General features: G+C 43.8%; 1 protein-coding gene across 1 annotated transcript in view; it reads left to right on the forward strand.

The window, feature by feature from the left end:
* The first annotated feature begins 205 nt into the window (after window positions 1–205).
* Window positions 206–27879, forward strand: part of TUBGCP2 (tubulin gamma complex component 2) — a 54052-nt gene continuing 26378 nt past the window's right edge. Inside the window, exons 1-10 of the mRNA XM_074999984.1 lie at window positions 206–342; window positions 3399–3556; window positions 5966–6094; window positions 8215–8391; window positions 12999–13158; window positions 17621–17828; window positions 20569–20768; window positions 21734–21923; window positions 25906–26051; window positions 26978–27158. Coding sequence (XP_074856085.1) covers window positions 3407–3556; window positions 5966–6094; window positions 8215–8391; window positions 12999–13158; window positions 17621–17828; window positions 20569–20768; window positions 21734–21923; window positions 25906–26051; window positions 26978–27158 — 1541 coding nt within the window. The 5' untranslated portion in view covers window positions 206–342; window positions 3399–3406. The remainder of the gene's footprint in view (window positions 343–3398; window positions 3557–5965; window positions 6095–8214; window positions 8392–12998; window positions 13159–17620; window positions 17829–20568; window positions 20769–21733; window positions 21924–25905; window positions 26052–26977; window positions 27159–27879) is intronic.

Here is a 27879-nt window from a genome sequence, read left to right on the forward strand (position 1 = left end):
GGAGCAGGCCACTTCCGGTCGGCAGGCACTTCCGGGTCACCTCGGAGCGATCCGGCGCCGCGGTTCGTGCGGACACTTCAGCAGCAGCCCGGCCCCGGGCTCCCCCAGCCAGTCGGGCAGCGCCGGAACGACAGGTCTCCCACACCGTTCTCTGATTGGCTCCTGGGATGCCGTCGTTTCCGCGGCAGCCAATGGGAGCCTGCACCTCCTCCTGCCCGCGCGCCGCTTGGGTTGCCGGCTCTGGCTAACGGCTGCGGGCTGAAGAGGCCCCCTCTCAGTCGGCGCGCCCCTGTCCCGCGTTCCCTTACACGGGCGGCAGCGGCAGCTCAGCCGCGGCACAAGGTACCCGCCGCCGGGGCGGTGGGCGAGGCTGGGGCTCACCGTCAGCGCCAGCACGGAGCGGGGCCCCACAGCAGCCGCGGGCAGGGGGAGCTGGAGCCCCCGGGCAGGGCCTTCCCTGTGCCTTGGGGGCAGCCCCAGCACCCGCCTCCCCGTGCCCCACCCGGGGGGAGAGCGGCCGCTCTGGGGGCGAGTCAGGGCCGGGGGCGGCGGGCGGCGGGGCAGCCTGTCAGACCGCAGGCCGGGCGGCGTGGCGGGAGCCCGGGGCAGTGGGGCCCCCCGCAGCTGTGTGTTCTGCCCGTGCCTAAGGCGGGCCCCGCTCCTGGGTGCAGTGATGTCAGTGGCCGTGGGTCTCCCTCCCACCCGAACCTGCTACCCGGCGCTGGTGGCCTGGGGTCTCCCGCTGATGTCTCAGCAGCTGCTGGGCAGGCGGCGCAGACCTGCAGGCAGGATTTCTGGAGAGAGGCTTTGGCAGTTTTCTGTAGCGCCCGAGGTACTGGGCTCAGCTCAGCTCAGCTCAGAGCTCCCCTCTGAGTTCAAGTGCCAGGTGACTTCTGGGCCCTGGCTGTAGCCCTCTGGTTGGGTCACTGCTTTTCAGCGTGGAGGAGCCCCGGCACTGACTGCAGGGATGAAAACGAGCTCTCCTTTCCCACTAAGAAAGTGCACCTTATTGCATCACTGGCCTTAGCCTGAATTAGTGCGCCAGGTCCTTTTGGTGATGTTATTCTGAGAGATTTTTACTCAGCTGGGGTTTGGTTTGGGTGATCTTTAAAAACTATTAGCTGAACCATCACTGTCTCTTTCTGCTCCATCCATTTTCTTCTTGCTTGGCCCTGTATTATATCTAGTTTATGTTGGTGTGCAAGGATATATGCTGACAGTCAAAATCAGTCCCCCCATTTCTTCCTCACTAAAACTCCAACCCTATTGTGAAAGGAAGCCACCAGCTTCCACTCAGTTTTACTTTTACACAGACGTGCTGTTAGTATGTTACTTTCTCAAGTGTGTTTTTGATTAACAGCCCCAGTGAGGTTAGCTGAATATATTGGGAAATTATGCTAAATTCAGAGGTAGGTATGTGAGATTCAGTTATTTCATTTGCTTTAGTTCTTACACAATTGATGTCACAAGAAAATGCATGGAACTGTAATAAGTAGAAACTAGACACATTATTACCTTTGAATCCCGAAGGTGAGAGATTCTGCCATACTGTTTTCTCCCAGGGCTTTTTAGAATCAAATCGGGAAAGTGTTTTGGTTATTAAAATAAGTTAGGTAAAAACTTCCAAATCCTTCTTAAGACAAGACCTTGATGTGTCATTCATGCATCTATGTAGAACAGAATATTGATTCAGAAAAAGGTCTGCAGATTTTAGAGTATTTTCCACTGTATAAGCTAATCTTTGTCTCTCTACCATGCCCATCTCAGTTGTATCTTGTTGCAAGTATTCAGATGTTCAGTATTTTTCCGTTATTTAAATACCATTTTTCTGCCTTTCTCTTGTTAATGGAGGTTTTTAGTTCCGTGCCTTTGATCAAGATGTTTCTTAATGGTCAATCAGACATGTTAAGGATGGTAAACTGGCTTCCTGCCATTTAACCTTAACGGTGATTTTTTCCCTTGCAAATGGACATCAGCATGTCTTCCCAAATAGAGCTTACGGTTGAGGCAGTGTAACTAAAGAAGAGCTTACAAATCTTGTCATCAGATAAAAAAGACAGAAATAGAGCTCAGAGGCAAAGGAAAGGAAATACTTTTTCTTTCTCAAGCTTTTACATTGTAATCACTAACATTCATCTGCATGTGGCAATTGGCTACTGTAACTATTTCAGAAAAGCAATTCCACTATCAGTATTATGCAATAACTCCTCTGAGTGGATTCGCTGTTCCTAAGCTAACTATTCCACAATAGCGTCCACATGGGGAAGTTATTCTAGGGCAGCTAAATTATGCTGGAATAATTATTCTGAAACCTCTATCCTGGTCAATTTTCCATAGGTAGATAAGGCCCAACTCAATTTTAAGTCACATCTTTTGTGATCTTTGGTACAAGTCTGCATGGACTCTTATTCCAAAATCAGTCCCCAGACTCATGCTCTTGTAAAATAACAAGGTGTGAATTACAAGAGGTTTTGTTATTTTGGTGCAAGTAGGAAGTCTGCAGGGGCATCTGAGCTGAATTCACGCTTGATGTGCTATGGCATCTGCAAGAATAACCTGGGGGGAAAAGGTACAAAAACATTGTTAGCTGTGGCTTTCAAACAGGAAGGGAGGAGATGAGTGCGTTATGGGATGCTGACAACATGTACCCAGAAATACCAGCTGCAATGTTTTTGTCCCACCAGGAATTGTGAGATGGCTACCCAAAGTGCATCACTCTCAAAGGTAGCTGCATGAATCATAATTATGCATCTGATGAAGCAGTTCTTTGCCCACGAAAGCTTGTGCTCCAAAATATCTGTTAGTCTATAAGGTGCCACAGGCCTTCTTGTTGTTTTTGAAGATACAGACTAACATGGCTACCTCTCTGATACGTGACACTTTTGAGGATGCACCCTGTCGACCTCATGCACGTAGTGAGGAAGTGAACCTTCAACTTTACAAAACTGGGTGTTTAAAAACAACTTTTATAAGCTTGACCTAATCTCATAGCATAGACATACCTTGAGCCACCCCCTTGAGCGATGTAAATTAAGCCAACGTAAGCATGGGTGCAGACAGTGCTATGTCAGCGAAGGAGCCTCTCCTGCCAATATATGCTATCCCTGTCTGCTTGCAGCATCTGTGTGAGGAGTGTTGAACTCTGTAATATAGTCATAACAATGTGAAAACAAGCCCTAAGACTCAATTTCAAAATCATCTAAGTAGTGAAGAGTTTAAATTAAATAGCCTTTCAGTGAGATTTAAGCTGACACACGCCAAAGTCATTTCTGAAATGAGATTAGGGTTGTGAGGCCACTAAAGCAACTTCCAATTTTTTTACTCTTGTTCGTTAGTTGTGAACTTTAGCAATAAGGATTGTGAGTTGTGCTTTTATACTGTGAAATCTGTAACCCTAGGTGGAAGCATGAGTGAATTCCGCATTCACCATGATGTCAATGAGCTGTTAAGCCTGCTCCGTGTTCATGGAGGGGAAGGAGCTGAAGTGTACATAGATCTCCTGCAAAAGAACCGAACGCCTTATGTTACAACAACTGTCTCTGCACACGGTGCTAAGGTGAGCTAGTTCGCGTTTACTCACTCCTAGGCTCCAGTAATGGTTGAACGGTATTTTTTTTTCCTCGTTGGAATGTGGGAATCCCCTGCAATTAGCGAGAGAAATTCTATGACTCTGGTGATAGCAAAATCAAGGTTAATGAGAGACACTAAGAGAAAAGGAGAGAACTTGAATTTCTCGAAGGACAAAGAACATCCTTTTGACTGCTCTGCAGCCTAAACTCACCATGCCTACCACTCGGAAGTTCCTAGACAAGACTCTGAGTTACCCTACCCAACAGAGGTGACTCATGAGGGGGGGCCGAGGGAGCCACCGGCCTCGTGACACCCATCCAGCAAGAGGAGGCGCTACAACAACCCTACTCTGCCCCAGGCCCTGTACTCTCCCTGTCCCTGCTTCAGCCTCTCCCTGCCCCATCCTTCCTTTGCCTCTTTCCCAAACCAAGGCAGCCCTGAAGGACTAGTGGGGCTGAGGTCTAGTGCCAGGAGCAGGGTTCTCCTCACTCGCCACTGCACTTCTACGGGGAAAGCAGAGCAGAGCAGCCCCAGCTTGCTGTGTTCCGCTAGCCATGGTGTTCCACTTCCTGCTGGGGAGCGTGAGGGCGGTCCATCCCCTCCCCAAGAACTGACAAGTTGGGGTGTTTTCCTCTGCTTTCCCCATCACTGCTAATGAAAGTGAGCAGTCGGGGGTATCAGACCCCTGCTGCGGGCTCCCACCCATAGCATTTGGGCATATGACCCCTTTTACCTCCTCATATTGTCCCTTATCCCCTATGTCCCTATTAAGCACAGAGATGTTAGGTTTGCCATCTAAGTAACCTAGAGCCACTCAGCTACATTTCTGAAGGGCTGGTGTGGAGAGCAAGTATCATACCTGATAGCTGGAGACCTACTTGAGAGACCCAATGATTGGCAACCTGACTACCCCTACTCCCGTATCAGGTAAGAAGACTTGCCCAGAAATGGTGCTGAGGTCGGGCTATAGTGGGAAGGAAGGGTAATTTGGTCTGAAACTCCTGTGTTAAGGAGTCATCTCAGCGAAAGGGGCAGGGTCTCTGCTCTCAGAAATTCTGAAAAAATGACAGAACAAGATTAAGTGTATTTGGTATCTGCCTCAGTTTGCATTGTTGTTTATTACAAACCAGAAGGTTGAAGTTTAAAGAATAAAAATAGTAGTTTAACTCTAAGTTTACTTAGACACTTGATTTGGTCCTGTTTAATGTTTTAATTAAAAACATTTAGCGTGGCACACGTTACATGGATTAAGAATGAGCTAACTGACAGGTCTCAAAAGTAACCATAAACAGTCGCTTGTCATCATTCGGGAGTGTAACTACTGCAGGCTTACAATGCTAATTATTGGTCGTATGCTATTTAATGTTATCAATGACCTGAAAAAAATATAAAATTATTCCTGATCAAGTGTGCAGATGACGCTCATCCTGTGGGAGTGGTAAATAAATAGGCCATATCACTGAAGCAGAGCAGTCTGATTTGCTTGTGCCCAGGTTGTCAAGCAATCATACAATATTTAATACTGACATATAAATGTATACATCTAGGTACGCAGAATAAAGACCATGCTGATATGATGGGGGAAGTCTGTGCTAGGCAGGGAAGTAAAAAATGTATAAAACCAATAACGCAATCAATCACAATTCTGTCAATTACATGTTTAAACATTTACCCATGATCATATGGCTAAAGGAGTGCTAGGGGGTGCCACTGCGCCCAGTGTTCGAGCTGCCGGCCGCATATTGGCATGTGTGGGGTCCTGGCTGCTGACCCTACGTTCTGGGGCAGCTGCCAGGTTAGATAGCATAGGACCAATAATTTGCACTATGTCTGCACTAGTCATGCTCCTGAATGATGACAAGTGACTGTTTATGGTTACTTTTGAGACCTGTCAGTTAGGCAGTAGCAAGGAGGAAGCCAGGCATGGAGCTGGCAAGCAGCACCCTAACAGAGTTTAACCATTAAGAAAAACCAGTAAGTGTTAGCTTATCAGTTGACTGGTTAAACTTTTACCTCCCTAGTGCTGGGAAGCAGTAACGCTTGAGAGAGACTTGGGGTTGGTGATGCATAATTAGCAGACTATCCCCTCTTGTAACAAAACAACCGTCATGTAGCACTTTAAACACTAACAAAATGATTTATTAGGGGAGGAGTTTTAATGAGACAGATCCACTTTAGCCCTCAAAGTGCTACATGACGGCTGTTTTGTTTTGTTAGAATACAGGCTAACACAGCTACCTCTCTAGCCCCTCTTGTAGTGCATGAAATAGCTGACATCTCTGTTAAGGCCTAATGTAAATGTGTCAAATTTGCAAGTGCACTATTTAGAAGAACAGTCTGTTAAAGTACTAAGATTCATTTTTAAATACTTGTGTTTATTATATATACTTTACAGGTTAAAATAGCAGAATTTTCTCGAACTCCAGAAGATTTTTTAAAGAAGTATGATGAGCTGAAATCTAAAAACACAAGAAATCTAGATCCTTTGGTGTATTTGCTGTCAAAGCTCACAGAAGACAAAGAGGTAGTGTACTTGTTTCTGCATTGGTCTGTTCAGTGCTCATTGGGAAGTAGCAACAATGATCATAGTACATCCTTTTAAGAAGTTATTCAGACAAACATATCTGAACCAACTAGTTGTGATTTCAGTAGGTATGTGAGGGCTTTCATTCTACCTGCCTGTTTTCAGCTATCCGTGATCTTCCCAGCAGGTTTTCTTTTGAGCCTAGACATGAATTTTAATTTTGAGTTTGAGAAAAATTCATCCGAGCTATTTTGAATGACGTAAGGGTTTTTTTTTTTTTTTTTTTACTCTGAGAAGATATTACATTTTTTGCATAATATCTGTAGAACTGGAAAAAGTAAGATTTCTAAGCATTTGAGAAAAATGAACATTTCACCAGAACAGGGTTGTCTCTGGTGCTCATCCCTATACTGTTAAGGCCCTGATACTGTAATCTATTTTGCATTTGCTAACTCCTGTATGCTCACAGAGCCCCACTGATCTCATTTTGATTCCATGTAGATGTAAGTGTGTGTGTACGTGTACGTTTCCCACAGAGACTAGCTCAGACAAACAAGCCCCCTGCAAATTCTGTGCTAGTGTGTGTGTGTGTGTGAGAGAGAGAGAGAGAGAGAGAGCGCGTGCGCAGGATTTGCAGGGGGGCTTAGTTTGTTTGAGCTAATCTCTATGGGAAAAGTACTCAGTGTACAAACTTGATCTGTAGATAGAATTTTTTGCATTCAAAATCTTCTTAAAACTTATCTAGAAATCTTCAATGAAGTAAACTTAATGGGTGAAAAATGTCAGAGGTAGCTTCTAATTTTGGATGTCTCCATTTTTAGATGGCTAGTTTGACACATGTTGGCCCTGATTTACAGAAACTGTAAGCACCCATGGCTAATTCTGCAGGCCCCATTGTTTCTGTCCCATATGCCTCAAAATTGGTCTCCCAAAATCAGAGGTGGCTTTTGAAAATTCAAACCTTCAGGACTCCAGCAGTTAATATCTTGGGAGATTAATCTCATGGCCTCTGAAGAAGAACCAAAACATAAACCTTGAAATACTGATGTCTCTGTGTTGACTGTTTTGTGTTCTGAATCTTAACAATGATTTTTCAAACCCACTCTTCAGGCACATCTCACTGCAGATTGCAGTGCACTTTTCGCTTTTGGTATTTGCAATGTGACCAATTAAAGGAATACAGCATAGCTGAAATCATCTGTTTTTAAAAAATTAATTAAAAGGAAGTAGAGGTATTCTGCCTGCTGCTAATATCCCTGACAATTTCTTGGTTTCAGAATCTTAATTGCTGTTTTGTTATTATTTTTAAAAAGTGGATCTCTCTCTAGTCCTATGTATGAAAGCCACACTTTCATGGATTGTTTCTGACTGGCTACATCAGGGAAAAAAACAATACAAAAACAGCTGTCAAATGCATAAAGTAGACACACGGAAAGAGACATTGTTCCCCTCTATTCTGTGTTACAATTGTCTGGGAGGTCATTTGTAACAATAGAAGTGGGAAAAAGATGCAAACAGAATTATGATTTTTTAAGTTGGTGTGTCGTTTTAAGCGCCATATCTACAGAGCTTGTCAAGGGCAGCTCTTTGGATCTTTTTTCTTCCTTTTTTCCTTCATGGTTTTCTCTTTAAAAGGAGATGGGAGATAACTGAAGTAGAAAACTTTTGTTACTGTAGCATTCGCATTGCACATTTAATTCCCTGGTCAAGAAATGGAAAAAAAGTCTTGCTAAATTTAACCCTATCACATTGTATATACACTTTGTTATAGTCCCATTTCTTTTAAAATATGTATGTTAATATATTATTGCTTGTTTTATGGCACACATTTAAAAGATAGGATACAGTTTTTGATTTTTTTAACTTAGTGAACTTACTGTCAAACAAATGGATATTTTTGTTTGCTAAGCTAATACTGAAAATAGAATCTTGCGCAAAGACAGCTTATAAAATACTTTAATCAAGGAGCTGTCGAAAGAGCAATGAGGTGTGCAGCAACTGTTTTCATTTGGGTTATAGTTTTCAATCTATCATCTTCTGATATTTTTAAAGCATCTTGTTTAAATCCTTATTCTGCAGCATGCATTAATAAGTTGTTTGGGGTTGTTGTGTATTTGTAGACACTCCAGTATTTACAGCAAAATGCAAAGGAAAGGGCAGAACTTGCAGTGAATGCCACAGCAAGTGGCAGCACCAATTTTACCATTTCCTCAACCACCTCCAAGATATCCATGCAGGAGCTCGAGGAGTTACGCAAGCAGCTTGGCAGCGTAACAACCAGCTCCAGTGTTCAGCAGGTACTGTCTTTTCCACGGTCTGGAGATACACGACTACATTGAGTGTGTGTGGTTTTAATCATTCCTTTTATTGTTTTGTGGTGTAATGGTGGTAAAGTGGGGAATTTTCTTTAATATTTTAATGAATCCTATGCGTGCTTCACTTTTCTGCAGTACTTTGCCTTCTTCCCACTAGAAGGAAAAAAAGAAGACATCTTCTCTCTGGGTGGGAGGGAGACACGCAGGAAGTGATGTGGTTGTTATCTTGCTATTTACCTGCAGTAAATAGGACAACTAGGGAAACTGATAAATGGATGCCCCAACGACTGAACAGTTGATACTCAGTACCGGGCACCTGTATTTGCGAACTCAGCATGGCCCTGCCTGGAGACAGAGGATTGGGAGTGTGTAAAACATATGCTTCTGAAAGAAGCTAGCTCCTCTTCTCTGGGACCAAAAAAGAGATCAGAAGAGGGAGTCCAGTACAGCTTGGCTGATAGATTGCTCAAGCTAGACCAACAAGGAACATGTTTTAGCATTTTTTTTCTCTGTTCTAACTCAAGACTTTCAATGCTGTATTCCAGGAGACCATTTTGAAAATACTCTTTGGCGTCCTTGCAAATACTTGCTGTGATGCAGCCATTCCCTGAACAGGGTACTGTTCTCTAACTGGCTGTCTATTTCAATTGGACTTACGGAGCATAGCTCACAATATGGAGTAGAAATTCTGGAGCCCAGATGATCAGTCCTCAAGGCAGTGAGGCCACATGGCCTATTCTGAAGGAAGAAAGACACGCTTAGGTGGTCTGGCACACTGACAAAATTCCTCAAAGAGACTGTTTTAAAACCTGGGGCGTGGCACAGATTCTGCGGATCTGTTGTTAGCCGATGGCCGGGTAACGAGCGGTCTGTGAGCCTTATCACACTCGAGTCTTTAACTGCTAGGACCGGCAGTCCCTTCACAGCGGGCAGCCAGAATGGCTGACAGGTGCTGCAAAGATCCACCCGAGTCTTCAACTGCTAGGACATGCAGTCCCTTTGCAGTGGGCAGCCAGAGAGGCTGACAGGTGCCCCAAGAGTCTGCTCCGTGGAGGCAGCACGACTCAGCGCTCAGCTTTTACTGCACCTTACCACTGACCAGGCTGATACAGCCAAACGGCTGAGGTTCTTTGTTTGTGTTCGGCCGAGTTACAGTGAGTAGAAGGAGTCAGGCTGGAGCTTAAATGGTTACTGTTTATTAAAAGCAGAAACAAGAATCTTAATGGTTACAAGGTTATTACTCTATCTTCTTAACTACTAGTAGGATGATACATAGACATGCCAACTAGATTACAAGTGAAAAGTTACCCATTTGAGGACCTGACACCTCAGCCTAAAGAGCTCTTACTATTAAATGTGCACAAAAGTACATTGCGGGTATAATTCTCACCCCTGTGTCCTTCGACTCCTGGCGTAGCCAGCGTCGTTCACTGAATCCCTCGGGAAGAACAATGCGAGGAGGGCGTCCCCTGGGTCCTCGAGAGGCAAAGACCTTACCCGACTGGCAGGTATAGGTAATTGGAGCTCAGTTAGAGTGGTCTGCCGGGCCCTTCTTTATACCCCTTGGGTCACACACATTCTTCCTTACCTAAAAGTACCAATTATGCTGGTTTGTCTTTGTGATGCCAGTTCTTACAAGGCAGTTGCAATGTAATTTACACTTGTAAGACAGAGATAACCAAATAATTAAAACAGGACATTCTTTTGTAGGGGTGCGAGGTTCCTCTTCTGGGACGGTGTGTGGGCATATCAATTATTAGTACCAGCCAAGGGCAGTTTGAAGCCCTGTGGTCAACAGCTAGCCTGTTAGCCCCCTTGTCTGTATTCTTCAGTCCAGGGTCACGCTGACACAGCACATCTGTGTTTTGAAGCATCAAAAGACTGGGCTTGAGATAAGCTCATCTGTGCTTTCAAACATTCTAAGACTGTGCTGTTTCTTTGTGCTTTGTGCTCAGAGTTACCTAAAAGGGGCAAGATGGAGTAGAGCAGGGGGATTCTGTCTGGCTACATCTGTGTATGACCCAAGCAGAATCCCAGTCCAGAAGGCAAGAAACTGACAGGTATGCCTGACCCGTTCAGAGTTTCTCCATTCCCTCATATCATCACCTGTGTATATAAAAGGTGTGACATAGATTAACAATAGGAAGTTAATAACCTGCCAATCCTTAATATTATTCTACAGTAGACATACATGGAACAAAATCAAAATTCCGAATATTAGAATATGTCTCACAAATATATGTCTTAAAATGTGTTTGCAAGGCAGAGCTGAGGCTATCCCATCTTAGATAAAGGAATGTTATTCTGCTACCTTGAAGGTACTTCCAAAGTACATCAAGACACTATGGGAATGCGTTTGCGGAGACTGTAAACAACCATCACGCAAACAAGGGGAGGAGATAACCACTCAGGATCATGTCAGTGGGGAGAATGCAGGAACAGGTCAATTTATATTTTAACAAACACCAGCAGAGGAAGAAGCCAGCATGGAACTTCCTTCCCTACAAGAGTCGGTAATCTCCTTCCTGACCGCATGAATTAACTTTGCTTTTCAGAAGAATTTCAGGGAGTAAGTTTCAGAAGAATCCATTTCAAAGGTACAGTGTACTGTAAAAGAGAGATCCCGGGGTTCTTTGCCTATTTTCAAGAAGGTAAAAGTACCGAGCGCTTCAGACTTGGTTGGAAATTCTGACCAAATCGGTGGTCAGCCATGTTGATGGAAGGTAGTGTGGTAAGAATCTTGCTTTGAACAAGGACTATAGTTTTGTTAAGTGTTGGTCTCTCGAAAGTATTTTTTGCTTTTATATGCTTGGAACTATTTCTAAATCTGTCATTTTCACCTGAACTTTACAATCCTATTTCCTTTTGGTAATTAACTTGTTTTACTTTTATCTGAACGGTGCTGTGGTGGAATTGAAGGGATAATTAATTCCAGTTATAGCGATAAGCTGTGTATTTTGTCTTGTAGAGGAGCTAACTTTATTCCTCTGAATGGCCCAGGAAGGGGGCTGAATCTCACAGAGTGTGCTGTTTGGGGAAAAACTGGGGCTGAGAGGTATTCGGATCTTCTTCCCAGGTGTAACCAAAGCAGGCACAGTCCAGAATGTGATGGAGTGTAAAGTCAGGCTTCTTGAATTAAAATTTGTATTTGGGGTAGCTTATTACACGCTCAGAACTTCCTTGTATACTGGCTGCAAGCATACAGCTAGAGCAACAGAGCATTTTAATGTACTCGTGGTTACAGGGCAAATGATGACAACCTCTCACTGGTGTGGATCGTGCCCAGTGTGTGACACCGTGATAATAGTGTGGTCTGGAAATATAGAAATCTAGCGTAACCCTCTGACCCCCTTTCGCTACCTAGAATATAGGATTCTTTTCTGGCTGTACGCTTGCACCTTAAGTGCATTCTCTTTTTCAAGTGTCTTCATGACTTTTATCCCTGTGGCAGTGTGGTGTACTATCCTGTTAAAGTTGCTCGTAACCCATCAGAGCAGGTGCTGAATAGAGAGTATCAGTGCATCTGAGCTCAGTCCTTGTTTCTCTCATTAGAACTGATGGCGTTTAGTCCTTAGGAACAGCTTCGGGACTGTTAGGCTCAGAAGCCCAGAGAGGGGGAAGGAGAAGAGGATCAGTTCATGAGTTGCCTTCTCATCTGGTCTTAATTTTAGGAAGGGTTATTGCATGAATTACAGGGCCACAAGCATTTGGTTGTTTTGCCTGCGCTTAATGCTTGAAGTGTCTGGGTACGTAACTGGCCAAAGTGGTGGAGATATTATTGCAGGAGGAGAAAGACATGGAGCAGACGTGAACATAGAGAATTCATCCCTCCACAGATGACATCTGGGGATGTCAAACAAGAAACACAGAGTCCAGCAAAGTCAGTTTCTACATTGGGCTGGATTTGGAATTTTTATATGAGCAGCTACGTATTCTGGGGAGCACAGGGTCAATGTGTGCCTGGGATTCCAGGGCACATGGTACTGGGGTAGAACGTGTCACATGTTTACCAGAGAGAATGGTTTACTGGGGTAGGAGAGTTCCACATGCTTTCTCAGATGCTCAGTATTCCTAGAGTTGTTCACTGATTTGTTAACTAACATGTTATTCTCTTCGTAAGTTGGAGAGTGGGATTTAATTCTGGGTTGTGACCTGGATTTCAACCTATAGTGAACTGTCACAGCTGAGGATTAAATGCTAAAATCACTAGTTTATTTTGAGGACACTGGTAGACCTTACCTCAAAAGTGCAACAATCATGGCTTCCTTGGTACTGGCCAGTCCCTTGCAGGCAGAAGAGTTAACCGGTCTTTCTGTTTTTATTGTAGTGACTGAGCCCTAAAGTTGGGAATGGAATGCCAGGATGTTTTGTCTTTAGTTAGCAAAGTAAACATAGCTTCTAAAAATGCTTCAGAGCATAGAGACCAAAGAGCCCTGTAGTGCTGTAACCATTAGCCAAGGCCTGTTTCCTGTTCTCTCCGCTGCTGTCCTCAGATAGACTAGTTCAGCAGTTTGTAATTGGATGTCTGGTTTGAAATGATCCTTTTTCAGGTCATTGTTTTTTACAAAAGCTCCTCTCCTTTCTGACAGCCTCTTGAGCTTATCCGAAAGATGCTCCGAGACAAGCAAAACAAGAAGAATTCTGGCCAGCCTATTCCAGTATTTCCAGCCTGGGTATATGAGAGATCTGCACTTAATGGGGATTTCTTAACTGGCTCCAGTTTAAGCACTGACACAACAGTGCCTATAGGTATGTATCATGTAGGCAAAAATGGTGAGTGTTGTATTCAGTGTATTAGGTCTCTGGTCTCATGCAGATTTCACCAGATAGTCAAGATGAGGAGACACCTTGGCTCCAATTAACTCTGCTGAAAAAGGAATATGCTCAGAAAAATGCTTTAAGGCTTTGTTAACAGTATATGTCAATATTGAACTCCAGCCCCAAAGTATCATTACGTACCTTGTGTGAAGCCAGATAACACGTCTGTGCGCTCCCGTCAGATTGCGCTGGCAGGTTTCTTCGGATCCTGGAGCTCGTCAGAAAAACGGGGCCTCCTCACGTCTGATCGCTCATCCTCCTCACCTGGGCACATATAAGAAACATCTGGACAAAGCATCAGGAATCAGTGTCATCTGATGGCTCTGAGGGATGAACTGTAGAGTGACATGGAAGTGTCATGGTACTAGTTCTGACTGCATACTCATAGGATCTGTCAGGTCAGTTTGGGGAAGATTTTCTTCAGAGCCACCTTTCCTCAGCATTGTGGGGATGAAACTAATGGTGGCTCTCTGAGTGATGGCACATGTCGATGCCATTACTGGTATGCGTGTGTACCTTGTGCACAGATATCGGAGAATTTTTCCCTCCACAGCTCCCATCAGGGTAGCTTGAATGCCCTTTGCCGTGATGCACCACTGGGTGCAGGTATGGAAGCAGGGGTAGGCAAACTGATGGGACCCCGTGACCTGGGCTGGGCTGGGCTGTACACAGTGGCTCCTCGGCCCAGCCAGACTCCCTGTAATGGGGTTCCCTAAGTTGGCTCCATGCCCTGGGGCTACTCCTGGGGCTCCCCAGAGCAGACTGTCAGCAGCTGGAGCTCTGTCATCCAGGTGCTTTCTGGTTCAGCAACATCTTTAGTCCTGCTGGACAAGAAAGTTTCAGCCTGTATCTGTCCAAGTGGACCAGATTTTTTGCTTAGGTGAGGCATAAATTTGGCTTTCCAGTGACTGTTTCTATAACCTGTATTTCACAATATCTAATGAACTTTAAACAATCTTCAAATTTTATTTATTTTTAAAAGAAATGTAGCACTTTAAAGACTAACAAAATGATTTATTTGGTGATGAGCTTTCGTAGGAGAGACCCACTTCTTCAGATCAACTGATCAACAAATCTGAAGAAATGGTTCTGTCCCACGAAAGCACATCACCAAATAAATCATTGTTAGTCTTTAAAGTGCTACATTTCTGCTGCTCTGTTTTGTTGGAGTACAGACTAACACAGCTACCTCTCTGTTACTATTCCTTTTTAAAGTTCATCTGGCAACTATTTCAGTATTTTGGTTATTACTTGAATGCTTTGGGTATTGTTCTTTATTTTGTTGATCTGTTAAAGGATTAAAAAAGGGTGAATCTATTGCATGCCTTGATGGCTGACCTGCCATTTATGAATTTTGACAGAAATGAGGTGGTTCTTCCGCCTGATTCCATTTGTTTATCAGAAACGGTGTCTGAGTTTCATATCAATCAGATCTTTAATTTACCGGTTTTCTTTCCAAAATCTCATGCTATTAAAGGAGTGGCTGTCTTTTACATACTTTAAGTGCTAGGCAGGCTCTGGCGTAGTACTCAGAATTAAGAGTTTTAGGAAGTCATCCAGACAGTTTGTTGTGCTTAGAATCATGACTCATCGTAAGTCTGCTCAGACTACTTTGAGATGGAATAAACAATGTATTGTTCGAAGTGATGAGTTACAGAAATTCCTGGGCTGCCTGTGATGCAGTTGAATTTGACTAGAGCTGGAGCTGCATCTTTTGCTTGTTTTAAACACGTTCCGATTAGAGACAATTGTAAAACTGCTGCTTGAAAATCAGTGTACATATGCGCTGGACCTAGTGTCTAGAGCAAATGCCAAATTTGGGAGAGAGGTAGCCCAATCATTATTACTGCGGGAGGTTGTGGAATCCACATTATTGGAGGTTTTTAAGAATGAATCGGATGTAATTTTAGTGGGATGAACGATTGTCAGGTGATAGAGGTTTCTTTAGTCTTGCCTCACCGCAGGGGCCTGAAGTAAATGATCTCTCAAGGTCCGTTTAGTCGCATGTTTCTCTGATTCAATGGTGATTTAATTAGGACTCTGTTCTCACCTTTGGGGTTTTTCGGCACCACTGTTCAGACTACATATACAGGAAAATTTTTGTTATCCAGTATATTGGGGGATTGGGATGTGTCAGTTTAATCAAAAATTCTGGTTAACTGAGAGTTATACTTTGGTATTCCATTGGTAATGTTCAAAGAATTAAAATAAAGTAAAATGAATGAAGTATAAAATAGTATGCAGGTCAAGCACTCACCAATCCACTGCTAGTACTGCACTGCACAGTGGTTGGTTTGTTGAAGCATTTACGTATATAGTGTATGCTTGACTTAAGCACGGGTTGTGTTCCTGCAACCCCTGCACAACTGAAATTTTTGCACAAGTCGCCGGTGCGGGGGGTGGCAGGGAGAATGGGCACTGGGCTTGTGGGAGTCGGGAAACTGACCAGCCCACCAGGTTTGGTCAGTTTCCTGTCTCAGAGCGGCAGGGAGCTGGGATCCAGGCTGCTGCCTGGTTCCTGTCTCCCCTCCACTTGTGGGACCCAGGAAACTGACTAGCCACGAGCTCCGCTGGGGGAAGGCCGGAGAAGCAGCCAGGAAACTGACCGGCCCACCAGGACAATACACAATAGTGGGAGGTGGGCTGGTGAGTTTCCTGGCTCTGCAAGAGGAGGGGAGCCAGGGTATACTAGTCTCCGTTAGCAGACTGAAGGTTTGTATTGGGAGATAACAGAAATGCTGGTTAATTGAGATTTCTGTTTAATAGACTGCCAGATGACAAAGCTGTTACTGTAAATAGGAACATTTAGAGCTGCTCTGAAAAGAAATGAAGGTTACGTATTTGTAATTGGGATTCTTTGCATTGACTCGGTAGAGTTACACTTCCCACACATCTTTCCCATCTCAGAATTCTGTTTACGTCATTTGGGTTGGTAGTGGAAAGAACTGAAATGGTAGAAGAGCAACATTCCCTTTTGTAACCTCACCCTCAGCGTAAGTTTATTTCAAATATGCACTTCTAGCTATGTCATTTGCATAGCTAGAATGAACTTACATCTCTAGTGCAGTCCGAGCCTCTTTAGTCTCGCAGCGACATCTCTTACTCAGAGTTCGATGGCTGAGCCCAGAGAGGTTGATTTTGCCACATCTTCACCAGATGTGCAAAATTGAACTCTGGAAGATTGACCACAGCAAGTTGATTTTCTGATAAGTATATTCAAGCTCTCAGGATTTTGAGAGGAGGAATATGAAGGAGTGCATAAGTCTCCAGCTGGTGTTGCTTGGTTTGGAAATAGGTTCTGTCATTAGGTGCCATGAGGCAGCATAGTGTCTGTAAGTTTTGAATATTCAGTCATCTTGAATTCCAGTTACAAGTAAGTAACCTTAATTTCCTTTTACTGAAATTTTGTTCAGCTCCAGGAAAACTGCTGTCAAGGCTGGTACACTTCCAGATCCAGTGCAGTTAGGTAGGTGGGAAGAACAGAGGTGCAAAGTGAATGTCGTGTGCTCCTTAGCTATCGTGGTCGTAGATGTTTGGTATGTATCTACACCCGTTCAACTTAGACTTTGGCACACAAGGTAGAGCGTTCTGTTCTGTGATTTAGAAAGCTAGGTGCACATTTTTTGGATGTGACCCCAAATGAGATTTGGTTTTCTATCCCTTTACTTCATCTTGGTCTGTGTAACTTAATAATCTGATTGCGTGGTTTATCAAGTACTTGATCCAAAACGATGTGATTTTTAGTTTTAAAAATATCTTGACGACTTCTGAACATTCAATAAAATGTCCACTACACTGTGGTAGATCTTTCCTAAAGCGTGCTTTGGTTTGCCCATATTTCAAAGCCTAATTTCACTCTGCTTGCACTAAAAGGTGGGAAGACAGCACGGCCGTTGAGGGGAATGGTGCATACTATCTCTTTTTAACGATACAGAACGAACGTCTCTAATCCGGAATTCTCTCCTCCAGCAACATGTATAATCCAGCATGATTTGAGTTAGCCAGACGACCGCTTGTCATGGGTGTGGCCAATTTTCCCATGGTCGCATGAAGTTTGTTTACCACCACTAGTCCTGGCTCTGTTCTGTGCTTTTATTTAGCTGTGAGTTAGCCCTGAATGTCTTAGAGCCCAATAAGCAGTGGAAGAATTGGTAACGTGCTAGACAATAGCGACCTCCCGTGGTCTGGTAAATTCTCTTGTTCGGTGCCAGTCAGGCCCCGAGCGCGTGTGACGAGAGAGGTTCGACCTGTACCTCATTTTTGTGTTTCACCGTCTTTTAGTCCAGCCTGCACATGCCAATCAAAAAGTCACAGAAGAGCAAAAAGGAGCCGAAAATACTTCTAATTGTTGCGTGATCAGATTTTGTACTTTTTGTCCTGTGTTTTCAAATAGGTACCTTACCCTTAGCATCTCAGGAGTCCACTATTGTGGAAGACTTGCTGTACGTCTTGATTGGCGTGGATGGAAGATACATCACAGCACAGCCTCTCGTAGGCAGGCAGAATCGAGCTTTCTTAGTGGATCCCAATTTGGACATGTCAGTCAAAGAGCTAGTGACTAGGATTCTTCCCGTAGCTGCAAGTTACTCCACCGTGACCAGGTATCCAGCCTGACCTTGTTTTTCCCATATCAGGATATGTGTCTCTCTGCTTGGGTCTGACACCTAGAACTGAAATATACAATCGCCAGCCTGATGTTTTGCGGTAGGTAGGCAAATACCCCTTGTGTCACCATTGTAAGTGTGAATGGGATAATTGCCTGTGATGGGACTGTGGTGTTGTACAAACCATGCAAAGTAGTTTGGTCATTTCAGGCCCGCAGACTGTGGGGGCAGTTGCCCCCCAGGCCCAGAATTTCAGAGGGGCCAGGAGTTCTGGCTACCACCACTGTTACTTTGGCAGTAGTGGCAGCCAGAGCTCTGGGTCTCTTTGACGGCACTGCCCCGGCACCACACAACTATTGGGGGTGTGGGGGTGGACCCAGCGCTGCATTCTGGGCAGCGCTGAGGGTGGACTGCCCTTGACCCCATCTTGTCCGCTCTTGTCCCAGTCCCTTCCGAAGCGTGGAGCCAGGCTCCCCTCCCATCTTGCACTTGGGCCAGCAGCAGCAGCAGCAGCTGGCGCCACTGGGCAAGTTTTAATTGTTCTTTAAGGATTTTATACTAATTCAAGAGCAGCATATTGGAAAAAGGTAAGTGAGTAACCAATTCTTCTGGTTATGGCCAATCTACAGCTGTGTTGCTTGGCTGAAAAATATTCCCTTATGTCAAAACTACCTCTTTCGATAGACAGCTGTAATCTTTGCAAGGAGAATCTGAGTTTGTTACCTGCTCTTCACAGAGACGACCCGCATAAGTTATTAATTTTGGTAAAATAGAAGAGAGGTATATGGATAGGGAGGGAATTCAGAATAAAAAGAATATTGGGAAAGGCATTCATTTTAATTTTTTTCTTTCTTTCTTGAAGGGAAAGGGGGAGTGTCTGCCATCTATTTCAGTTGTTGCTAATTGCATGATTAATAAGTAAGGGCTAGGCTACGCTTACCTATGTTTTTAATTCCATTTGGGAACAAAATTCCAGGATATCTGGAAGTTGCTATTGCCATCTAAGGCCCCTATAGGAGAGCCACTTCCAATGAGATCATGATTGCTTTTGACTTACCCTAACGTATCTTTATAGTCAAGGAATTTATTGTTTGTAGGCTGTCTGGAATAGATTGAGTCAGATCTTATTTATTAAAGATGTCTGCATATGGAAGGATGTTTATCCCTGCAATCTTGATGTTCCCTCATTTAGTATTGCAATTACTTCTCACGCTCGACAGAGCAAGAAAGGGTAGAGCACACACACCAGTTAGTTCTACCAAAATGATCAAAGGAGGGATGTTGTACCATTAAGATATGAGAGATGAAATTGTAGTATAACAGTTTAATGCGTGACATAAATAACGTCCACACCCAAATTTATCTTGGGTAAGAAACAAATATTGCCAGTTCACTCTGTCAAAGACTTTCTTTACATCAAGTGAAATGATTGCATAGGAGTTTCTAACATGTTGGTGGAATGTGAAAACATGAAGCAACTGAAATGTGCAATGTGAATTATTCCTTTTTTAAATATATGCCCCGTAATTGGGGTGACCCGTATCACTCGCTGCCGTTTCAAGGCTCTTGACCAGTATTTTATATCAGTATTGATTCAAGAGCTGGGTCAGTAGTTCTGACATTTTTATACATCCTTACCCAATTTAAATAAGAAAATAATTAGGTTTATAGTAGGGTTTATTTAAGGCAGCTTTGGAAATGTATAACAGCCTTAAGGAGCCAGAATTTCTTAGAATTCTATCAAAATTTCAGTCGGTAAGTCACGATGCCAAGGGGAGACCTTGACCGGGCTCATGTTTTCTATGATCTTAGTGGTGTGTGTCCTGATCCTGACTGGTTCCCTTGGGTGCTGGTTTAGTTAATATGATTACTGCTTAACGTCTTCCAGCAGCCAGAATGAGAAACGTGTGAAGTCAGTGATAGCTTATTCCTAAGGCTGCGTTTTATTCACAGGCATTTTTAGTAAAAGTCATGGACCGATCCCAGGTATTAAACACAAACTCATGGGCTGTCATCTGTAATTGGACGCCGGGAGGATGTTGTGGGTTCTTGGGCTGAGGTTGGGAGGCTGCATGGTGTGCACTCTGGATGCTGGAGGTGGTGACTTGGGAAGGCTTGCTACCTGACTTCTGGGTAGCGGAGACTTCCAGCTTCTAGATCCATGTATTGTCTCCACTTTGCCCCAAGCCTCAGTTCTGCAGCTTCCATTGGTCGGGAACTACAGCCAGTGGGAGCTGCTGTGGCTGTGGCTGCATGTGGAGGCAGCAGGTGAAGTAAGGAGCACCCCAGTCTTGAGCAACCCCATTCCCAAAATCCTGGTGCTTGGAGGGTAGCGGGAGAGGACTGAGACTGCCCTAGTGACGCTTGGTGCAAGAGCCATTCAAGCAGCCCCTGGGCAAGGTGCGCCAGCTGCGACGGAAGTCCCTGAGTTCTGTGACTGCAATAAACACAGTGCCTTACTTAGTATCTTATATTTCAAACACTAGGGGGGGAGGAATGCTTTTTTAAAAAATAGATCTGATTTTTAAACCACAAAAATTGATCAGAGGGAGTTGAGGCAGGTGTGTAGCCCCTAAACTTTATATAGACTGCATAGATTTGAAGATGTAGTGCAGCTTCTGACTAGGCTGCACTCTACCCTACCCATCATGCTTCTACAATGTAGTGTAAGCGTGTACGGCTCCTGAAAGTATAAACACTGCCTTTTGCCAAACACTTCTTTGTTGGTTTGTCGCAGGTTCACTGAGGAAAAATCTTCCTTTGAGTATGGACAAGTAAATCATGCTTTGGCAGCAGCTATGAGAACACTTATCAAAGAATACATGATCCTTATCACCCAGCTGGAGCATCTTCAGAGACAAGGGCTTTTGTCCTTACAGAAACTGTGGTTCTATATCCAGCCCACAATGCGGACCATGGAGATTCTTGCTTCACTTGGTAAGCTTTTGTACTTTCAAATGACTTTGATGTTTCTCTTGCCTTTCTCATGAAGTTACAAAAACAGTATAGAAATATAAATGATTTCCACATTACATGCAGCAATCTGCTTATGTATAGTGTTCAAAGTCAGCTCTGTAATTCTGGAAACACTTGTACACGTGCTTGAATTTAACCCCAGTGACTCGGAGGATTTGAGCCTTTTTTGGGGGGGTGAGGGAGTGGAACCGAAATGGATCTTGTTTTACTAAAAGTGTTTTCAGGTCACCTTTAAATGTTAGCTGCTGAGAACCAGCTAAATAAGAGCATGTGTGCACTTGAGAAGCGTGGCGTGTTCGGCATGCCGTATACCAACTGAGTGTTGAAGCACAAGACTTCTCTGAGTTTAGGTGGCTAACATTCAGCTTTAGTGAATTCAGTAAGGCAACAGAAGAACTAAACTGAACACTAGTAAAACCAGGTCCAGCAAGGCTGCTTGATGCAGCTAACTCTAGTATTTTATACCCTTCCACAAACAAGTCCAGTGCCAGAGGCAATTAGAGAAACATAAATCATTTTCAGAGAGAAAACTGTTATCAGCAAGAAGGAACAGGTGTCAGGGAGCAGGAGCCCCAAATCCAAACAGTTCATTAATGCGTTCCGTGGAGCTCATCCTCCCTGCCATTCCCAAATAGGTGAGGAAAAGTTCAAGCTCTTGTGTACGTGCAGAATAAGAAATGTGAAATGGCTTCCACATGAGTTAGTAAGACCCGATTATGCTGAAATCTAGCTAACTAATTAACTGATCACTCTTTCCATAACAAGATGTTTGTATGAATTGCCAATAGTGTAGCTAGTGTTTCAGAATCTTAAATCTGTTCTTTTCATCTTTATAGCCTTTAACAAAATGACTCATTCTGTCAATGTGTAGATTGAAATGAAATACCTCTTGCGTTTAAGAGTTTTTTCCTTTTTCAATTTTATAGCCACTTCGGTGGACAAGGGTGAGTGTATGGGAGGGTCGACCCTTAGCTTACTTCATGACAGGACCTTCAACTATACAGGAGACAGCCAAGCCCAAGAGCTGTGTTTGTACTTAACCAAGGCAGCCAGTGTGCCTTATTTTGAAATTCTGGAGAAGTGGATCTATAGAGGAATCATCAATGATCCATACAGGTAAAGAAACAACATCGAAACAAAGATAATAGATCCTGCTTGTTAGTTTTTCATTTTCTTGTACACTGTAAGATTGATTTGCTTTTGAGTAATGATGGTATCAACAAAATAAAGTACGTATTTTACTTTATGTTAAAATACATTTGTATAGCAAATAAAACCTAGCAGCCTATTTTTACCCCCCAGTTCTGGACCAAAATAACCCAACCGCAGCCCTGAAAATGAAATCTAGTCATCTCCTCAATGTGCCATAAAGCTTGGGAATACAGGAAATCAAATTCAAGCTCTTTCCAAGGATGGGGAAACAAATTCCAAAGTCAGGAGCTCTTGGGAAGAATGTCCTGCCAATAGTGCGCTTTTTTTTTTTTTTTTCTGGAGGGAAGTCCCAGCTTAAGCACCTACCCTGACCAGAGGTTCTGGGCATGTGTCAAAAGGAGAGAGGCTTCTTCCACTGTGCTGGTACCATGCCACACCAGGCTTTATAAATGAAAACAGACACCTCATGTTCCACATGGAAGGCGGTTAAGAAACCATTGTAGATCATGCTTGTTCATAGCCCAGCAGTATGGTTTTTTTTTTCTTCAAAGCTTGATCACTTAAAAATGGGATTTTTACCATTAATATGTGGAAAAGGTGTTTTCCAGAGCATGCAGTCTTTAGATATATTTTTCATCCTTGTATAACTCAAACCAGAATTCTCTTCAGTGGCTAGGCTTTTAATTTCAAGACCAATCTATATTATAAATTTGGTGAGCTTGTAGCCACATTGTACAATATCTGACACAATACAATGGTTACATCTCTTGCTTTGCTTGAAACGTAGTTCCTTCAGTATAGCTCAATTAAAAAAACAAAACAAAAACCAAACCAAACCAAAAAAAAAAAAACCCTCTAACACAATTTGTCAAGTTGTATCAACCTGCACTGGAGATGGAATCACCTTGTGACATACCCGGGTATAATCCGGACCGGTGAGGAGGGTATGTCACCTTACTCTGTAACGTGGGGTGCCATGCAGTGCCTTGCTGCTGTAACCTCCAACCTGGACTGCTCACGGCCACCAGCATGCAGCTCACTCCCAGCTGTGTTTGTGTAACTGCAGCTTGTTACTCTCAGCCTGGCGCTCACCAGACTTGATTGTATGGCTGACCCCCCACAAACACTCCCAGTTCTGATTTTCCATCAGAAATGCGTGTCCTGTACTACCCAGTCCTCTCCTGGACTGTCCAAATATAGTAAACCCATTATTCCTTGAGGGATTAATATACACTGACCTAAATAGAATTTATCCTAACTAGAATTACCTGAACAGGATGGATTAGACAAAACAAATTTATGAACTAGAAAGAGAGATTTTAAGTGAATCTTGAAATGAACATTGATGAGGTATGAAAGTGAGAAATGATTACAATAAAAATAAAATGTTTTCTAGCGTCTAACTTCTCACCACATGCTATAACAGCAAGGTTACTGACCAAACTCTTCAGAGCAGGGCTGTGGGGTTTGGAACATAGGTTAATTTACTGTATATTTTCGGGAGCTGGTCTGTTGAATCACAAATTCTTCCTAAACAGTAAGCACTAGGACCACCAAAGTCGGTATATAGCTTCCTCTTATCATAGCAAGGACAAGGTAGACCTGTTATTCATTGAAGAGGGAAAAACAAATGGGAGACATTGGGAGTAGTACTCTGTTTCGGCACAGCTAAATCGATGCTGAAGTTTTGAAAAACCAAAAGACAGTGTTCCTGGAAACCAAATTGACTATATCTCTTTTTTTCGTTAAAACAGTGAATGATAATAGTTTATAAGGATGAAGAAAAAATACACCTGATGAAATTATGTAAAAAAAATCCCTTTCAAAAGAGATTCTTAAAGTGCTTCTGTTGAAATTAAAGAAATTCACAATAGTTACACACAATGAGATTTTGTACATAGTCAGGTTAGATGGAAAACCACCTTGTTGCTGCCGGGTGGTGTGGTGTGGTGTTGTAGTCCATTGCAGAGGTCCCATTCATTCAAGCGGATGAGGAGTCCACTGCCTCTCTGCATCAGACAGCAACAGTTGTACTTGGGACTCATGGGCAGGACTAAACTGCAAGCAGTCTATACGTAATCGTTAACTGTCTGGAATTGTAGCCTCTTGGTGAAGCAGAGCAGTAAGCAGTCTTTAAATGAGAATATTCAGGTTAGGGCTGACACCAATCAAGAGTCTAGGACTCTGGGTTTCTAGGGCCATGTCTACACGGCAGAGCTATTTTGGGTTACTGAGGTATCCCGAAGTAGCTACTCCTTGTTGTCAAATGTGCCAAATGCTGAAATAGCCAATTTCTAACTTCACTCAAAACTAGGCTACGCAATTTACGTAGCACAACTTGCGTAGCTTTTTGTACTTAGGCTGTTGGGTAGACATAGCCCAGGTGGGCAGAGCACAAGCAGTTTTCATCCCCGCCCCCCTTCCCACTTCCTGCCTGAGGCAAACAGTATGAACTGTCTGTAAAGGAAACTCTTGTCCTCTGGGCAGGGTAGATCAGGGAGCAGTCTTCAGTCTAGGGGACTGATTTATATTGTCTAGTACAGAAGCAATAAATCGACTGCTGAACTCTCCTTTCTACCCTGGTACTCCACCAAAATGAGAAGAGTAAGCGGAGTCAACGGAGTGCATCAGCTGCTACTTACCTCAGTGAAGGCACGGCAGTGAGAAGACCTAAGTGCCTTGACTTCTGCTACGTTATTCGCGGGCTTTTTTTGCAGCGATATGTGCCAGCATCACCTCCGCCAGGGTTCCCGTGGCTGAGGCTGCCAGTGGGGCTCAGCACCCCAGCCGGCTCCTACCTGTGTGGTTGCCAGAGTCCCCACCAGCCTTGCAGCAGCTCAGACGCTGGGAGCTGGAGTCTTCGCTGGCCCCGCAGTAGCCTGGTGGCTAGGAGGCTGATGTGAGGCTGCGAGCCGGAGCCCCCCGCTTATGCTGCAGCAGCAGGACGCAGGGGTTGAAGGCCCCACCTCTCCCCCTGCAGCCTCAGATGCAGGAACCTAGTTGCAGGGAGGATGCAAGGAGATGTACCAGCTCCTCATTTCCCCCCCCGATCCCAAGAGTACTGGTTGAAGTTGCATAACTTAGTTTGATGGCTTGTGAGAGTGTAGGCAAGGACTAAGGCTCTGGGCTAAGGTAGGCAGCACTCAACAGTGTAGAACTCTTGGGGCAGAGAAAGGGGGTGGACTTTAGCCTAAATCTCCTGGCTAGGGCAGCCTGAAAACATACAGTCTGGGGCTTTGCCTTCTGGGCAGGGCCGAGCATGGAGCAGGCTTTTTGCCTAAGCCTCGTAGGTGAGGCAGCCAGCAACTAAAAGTCTGGGCCTTCAGTTTCTTGGCTGCAGCAAGCCATAAAGAATGCTTGGGATGTCCGTCCTGGGTTGAACAGGCCACCGCCCCGGGGCAGAGTTAGAGGTACAGGAACTCGGCCCCACGCTATTCCACTAGGTTCTAGCCCTGAGCCCTGCTGACAATAGCAGGTGGTTCTGCCACTAGGTCACCAGAGATGCCACCAAAGCATTGTAGTTCATATTGTTGAGATATTTTCAAGAGAGAAGCATGTTTTCTTGTGGTGAGCATGTATGTATTTCACTTAAAGTAATGCTAATTTCTTAGTTTCTTCTGCTGTAGCTGAACTGTGCTTAGCCCTGGTAGAAGACTTCTAAAATGCTGTAATTACAAATGTTGCTTTATATATGGCCTCACTTATTCACAGTCCCCATTGGTGAAGGCTACGGGTCAATACTGAGACTCACCATTTTGCCATTTCTGTTGCTGCAAGCGAAATAATCAAGATGCCAGTTCTCATGAAATATTTTATTAGGAAGTATTCCGGAAGCCAGAAGTGGAGTCCCTTTTCTGATAGACCACATTACCACTTTGAGGTCAAGCTAAACTGTAATCTTGTTTGTACTTTTTATGGTATCTAAAAAATGGTTTTACTTGTCCAGTGAATTCATGGTGGAAGAACATGAGTTGCAGAAGGAGAAAATACAAGAGGATTACAACGACAAGTATTGGGATCAAAGATATACTGTTGTTCAGCAACAAATTCCATCGTTCCTACAGAAAATGGCTGACAAGATACTTAGCACGGGTAAGTGACACTGACTCTGAATGAAAGCATCTAAGATGCATAGCGACAACACAGGGCGAAAGTGGTTACTCTAAGTTCTCCTGTTCAGCTCATAGTGGCGCTAAACACAAGCATATTACATTGCGCTGGCGGTTGCAGGCATGCATAATGAAAGTCAGTGATCACATCACCTTTTCTTTTTCACATTGTTGTTGTACGATGGGGGACTATTGTCTTCAGATTTAAGGTTTTGTGAAAATTTAGCAACCTTTTCCATTATGTGAAGACTAGAATATGCCTTGGCATATACTTCTTCCAGAGAAGAAGGGTCAACTAATGGCTAAGATTGGAACCTGGAAATGCTGAGTTCTAGTCTTGGCTCTGGAAGTAGCATTGTATATGAACTTGGGTATGTCCTTTCCCTTCATCGTGCCTCAGTTTCCATGTCTGTAAAACAGTGGTGATAATCATAAACTGCTTTGAAATCCTCCATAGCCTTAGGCCTCACTGTCAGAAGGGCTCGGCACCCCCACAGCAACCCTGAGCTTCACGTATACATGAAGTACTCTAGTTTCTCACACGTCTCCGACACCTGTCAGTTCCCAATATTCTCAGCGGGTAGTGCTAGGTGCTGGGCACTTCTGACGTAGTCCCTGATTTGCAAAGGTTGCAGCTCCTGATGACTACGTCGAGAGCTAAAGTTGCTCAGCATTTCTGAGTATCGGGCCACTTCTCAGTGCCTGAATGTGGAATCTAATTTTAGATACCAAGGGTAAATATTTTCAAGAGTTGAAGCCCTATTCACTTCTAAACCACAGAGACATATGTGAAAATTTTACCCTGTATATGAAAGTTTTGGCCTAAATGGGTCCCTGTTTGAGAGAGCGCAAATTAATTACATTAATACTGATCAGACTGACAACAGCTGCCACTTCTTTTTCTTTTAGGGAAATATTTAAATGTCGTCCGAGAATGTGGTTGTGATGTTACCTGCCCTGAGGCTAAAGAGGTCATCTACACACTGAAAGAGCGAGCATATGTGGAACAGATAGAAAAAGCTTATAACTATGCTAGCAAGGTTCTTCTGGACTTCCTAATGGAGGAAAAAGAGCTTGTGGCTCATTTGAGGTTTGATTTATTTTCTAGATGCATATTAATGTTTGTGTTTCAAAAGTGAAGTAGAAATCTCTTCACCTTTTGCAATTTTTCTGTGCCATCTTCCCACTGCCTCGTTGCAGTTCCAATAGACATTCCAATCTTCAAAAATAAAGCAAGCTAGCTTTATGAATGTTATGTGAAAAATGAATGACTCTGTCAAGGACTGGGTAAAAATGTCCAGAATGCACAGAATCATGGCCGAATTAAGTCATCCAGTAACCTTTTTCGGCGACGGCGTAGGATCATTCGTAATGTCATGATTTGTATTGATTTGTCCAGTCTGTTTTTAAATGATTGTACTCTTCTATGTAATCCATTTGGCCAGTAAGTGTTGTAGCCTAACTAAAACTTTCAGTTGCCAAGTATGTTTGTAAATCCCTGTGTGACCCGAGTTCTTGATCCCTCAAAAGCTTCAGAAGGCACAAAGTGGGAGAAATTACCCAGCCGAAGTACCGATGCCAAAACAACCGAATAGACTGGCAATTAACTGCTGGCCAGAAACCTCAATGAGTAAATCTGAAAATAGCTCCTTCCCCCGTATTCTCCACACAGGTCACTGTGGTTCTCCAAAAGACCGCACGAAATAAAATATGCAGGCAAAAGGCTATGGTGCAACTTCTTCATGGTCAGTCCCTGAAAAGGTAAATACCTCTCTGCAGTCATCTGTACAGCCATGAAGACACCTGAAAGA

Source organism: Carettochelys insculpta, chromosome 7 (assembly GCF_033958435.1).
Source record: "Carettochelys insculpta isolate YL-2023 chromosome 7, ASM3395843v1, whole genome shotgun sequence".
In the NCBI taxonomy this organism is placed as follows: domain Eukaryota; kingdom Metazoa; phylum Chordata; order Testudines; family Carettochelyidae; genus Carettochelys; species Carettochelys insculpta.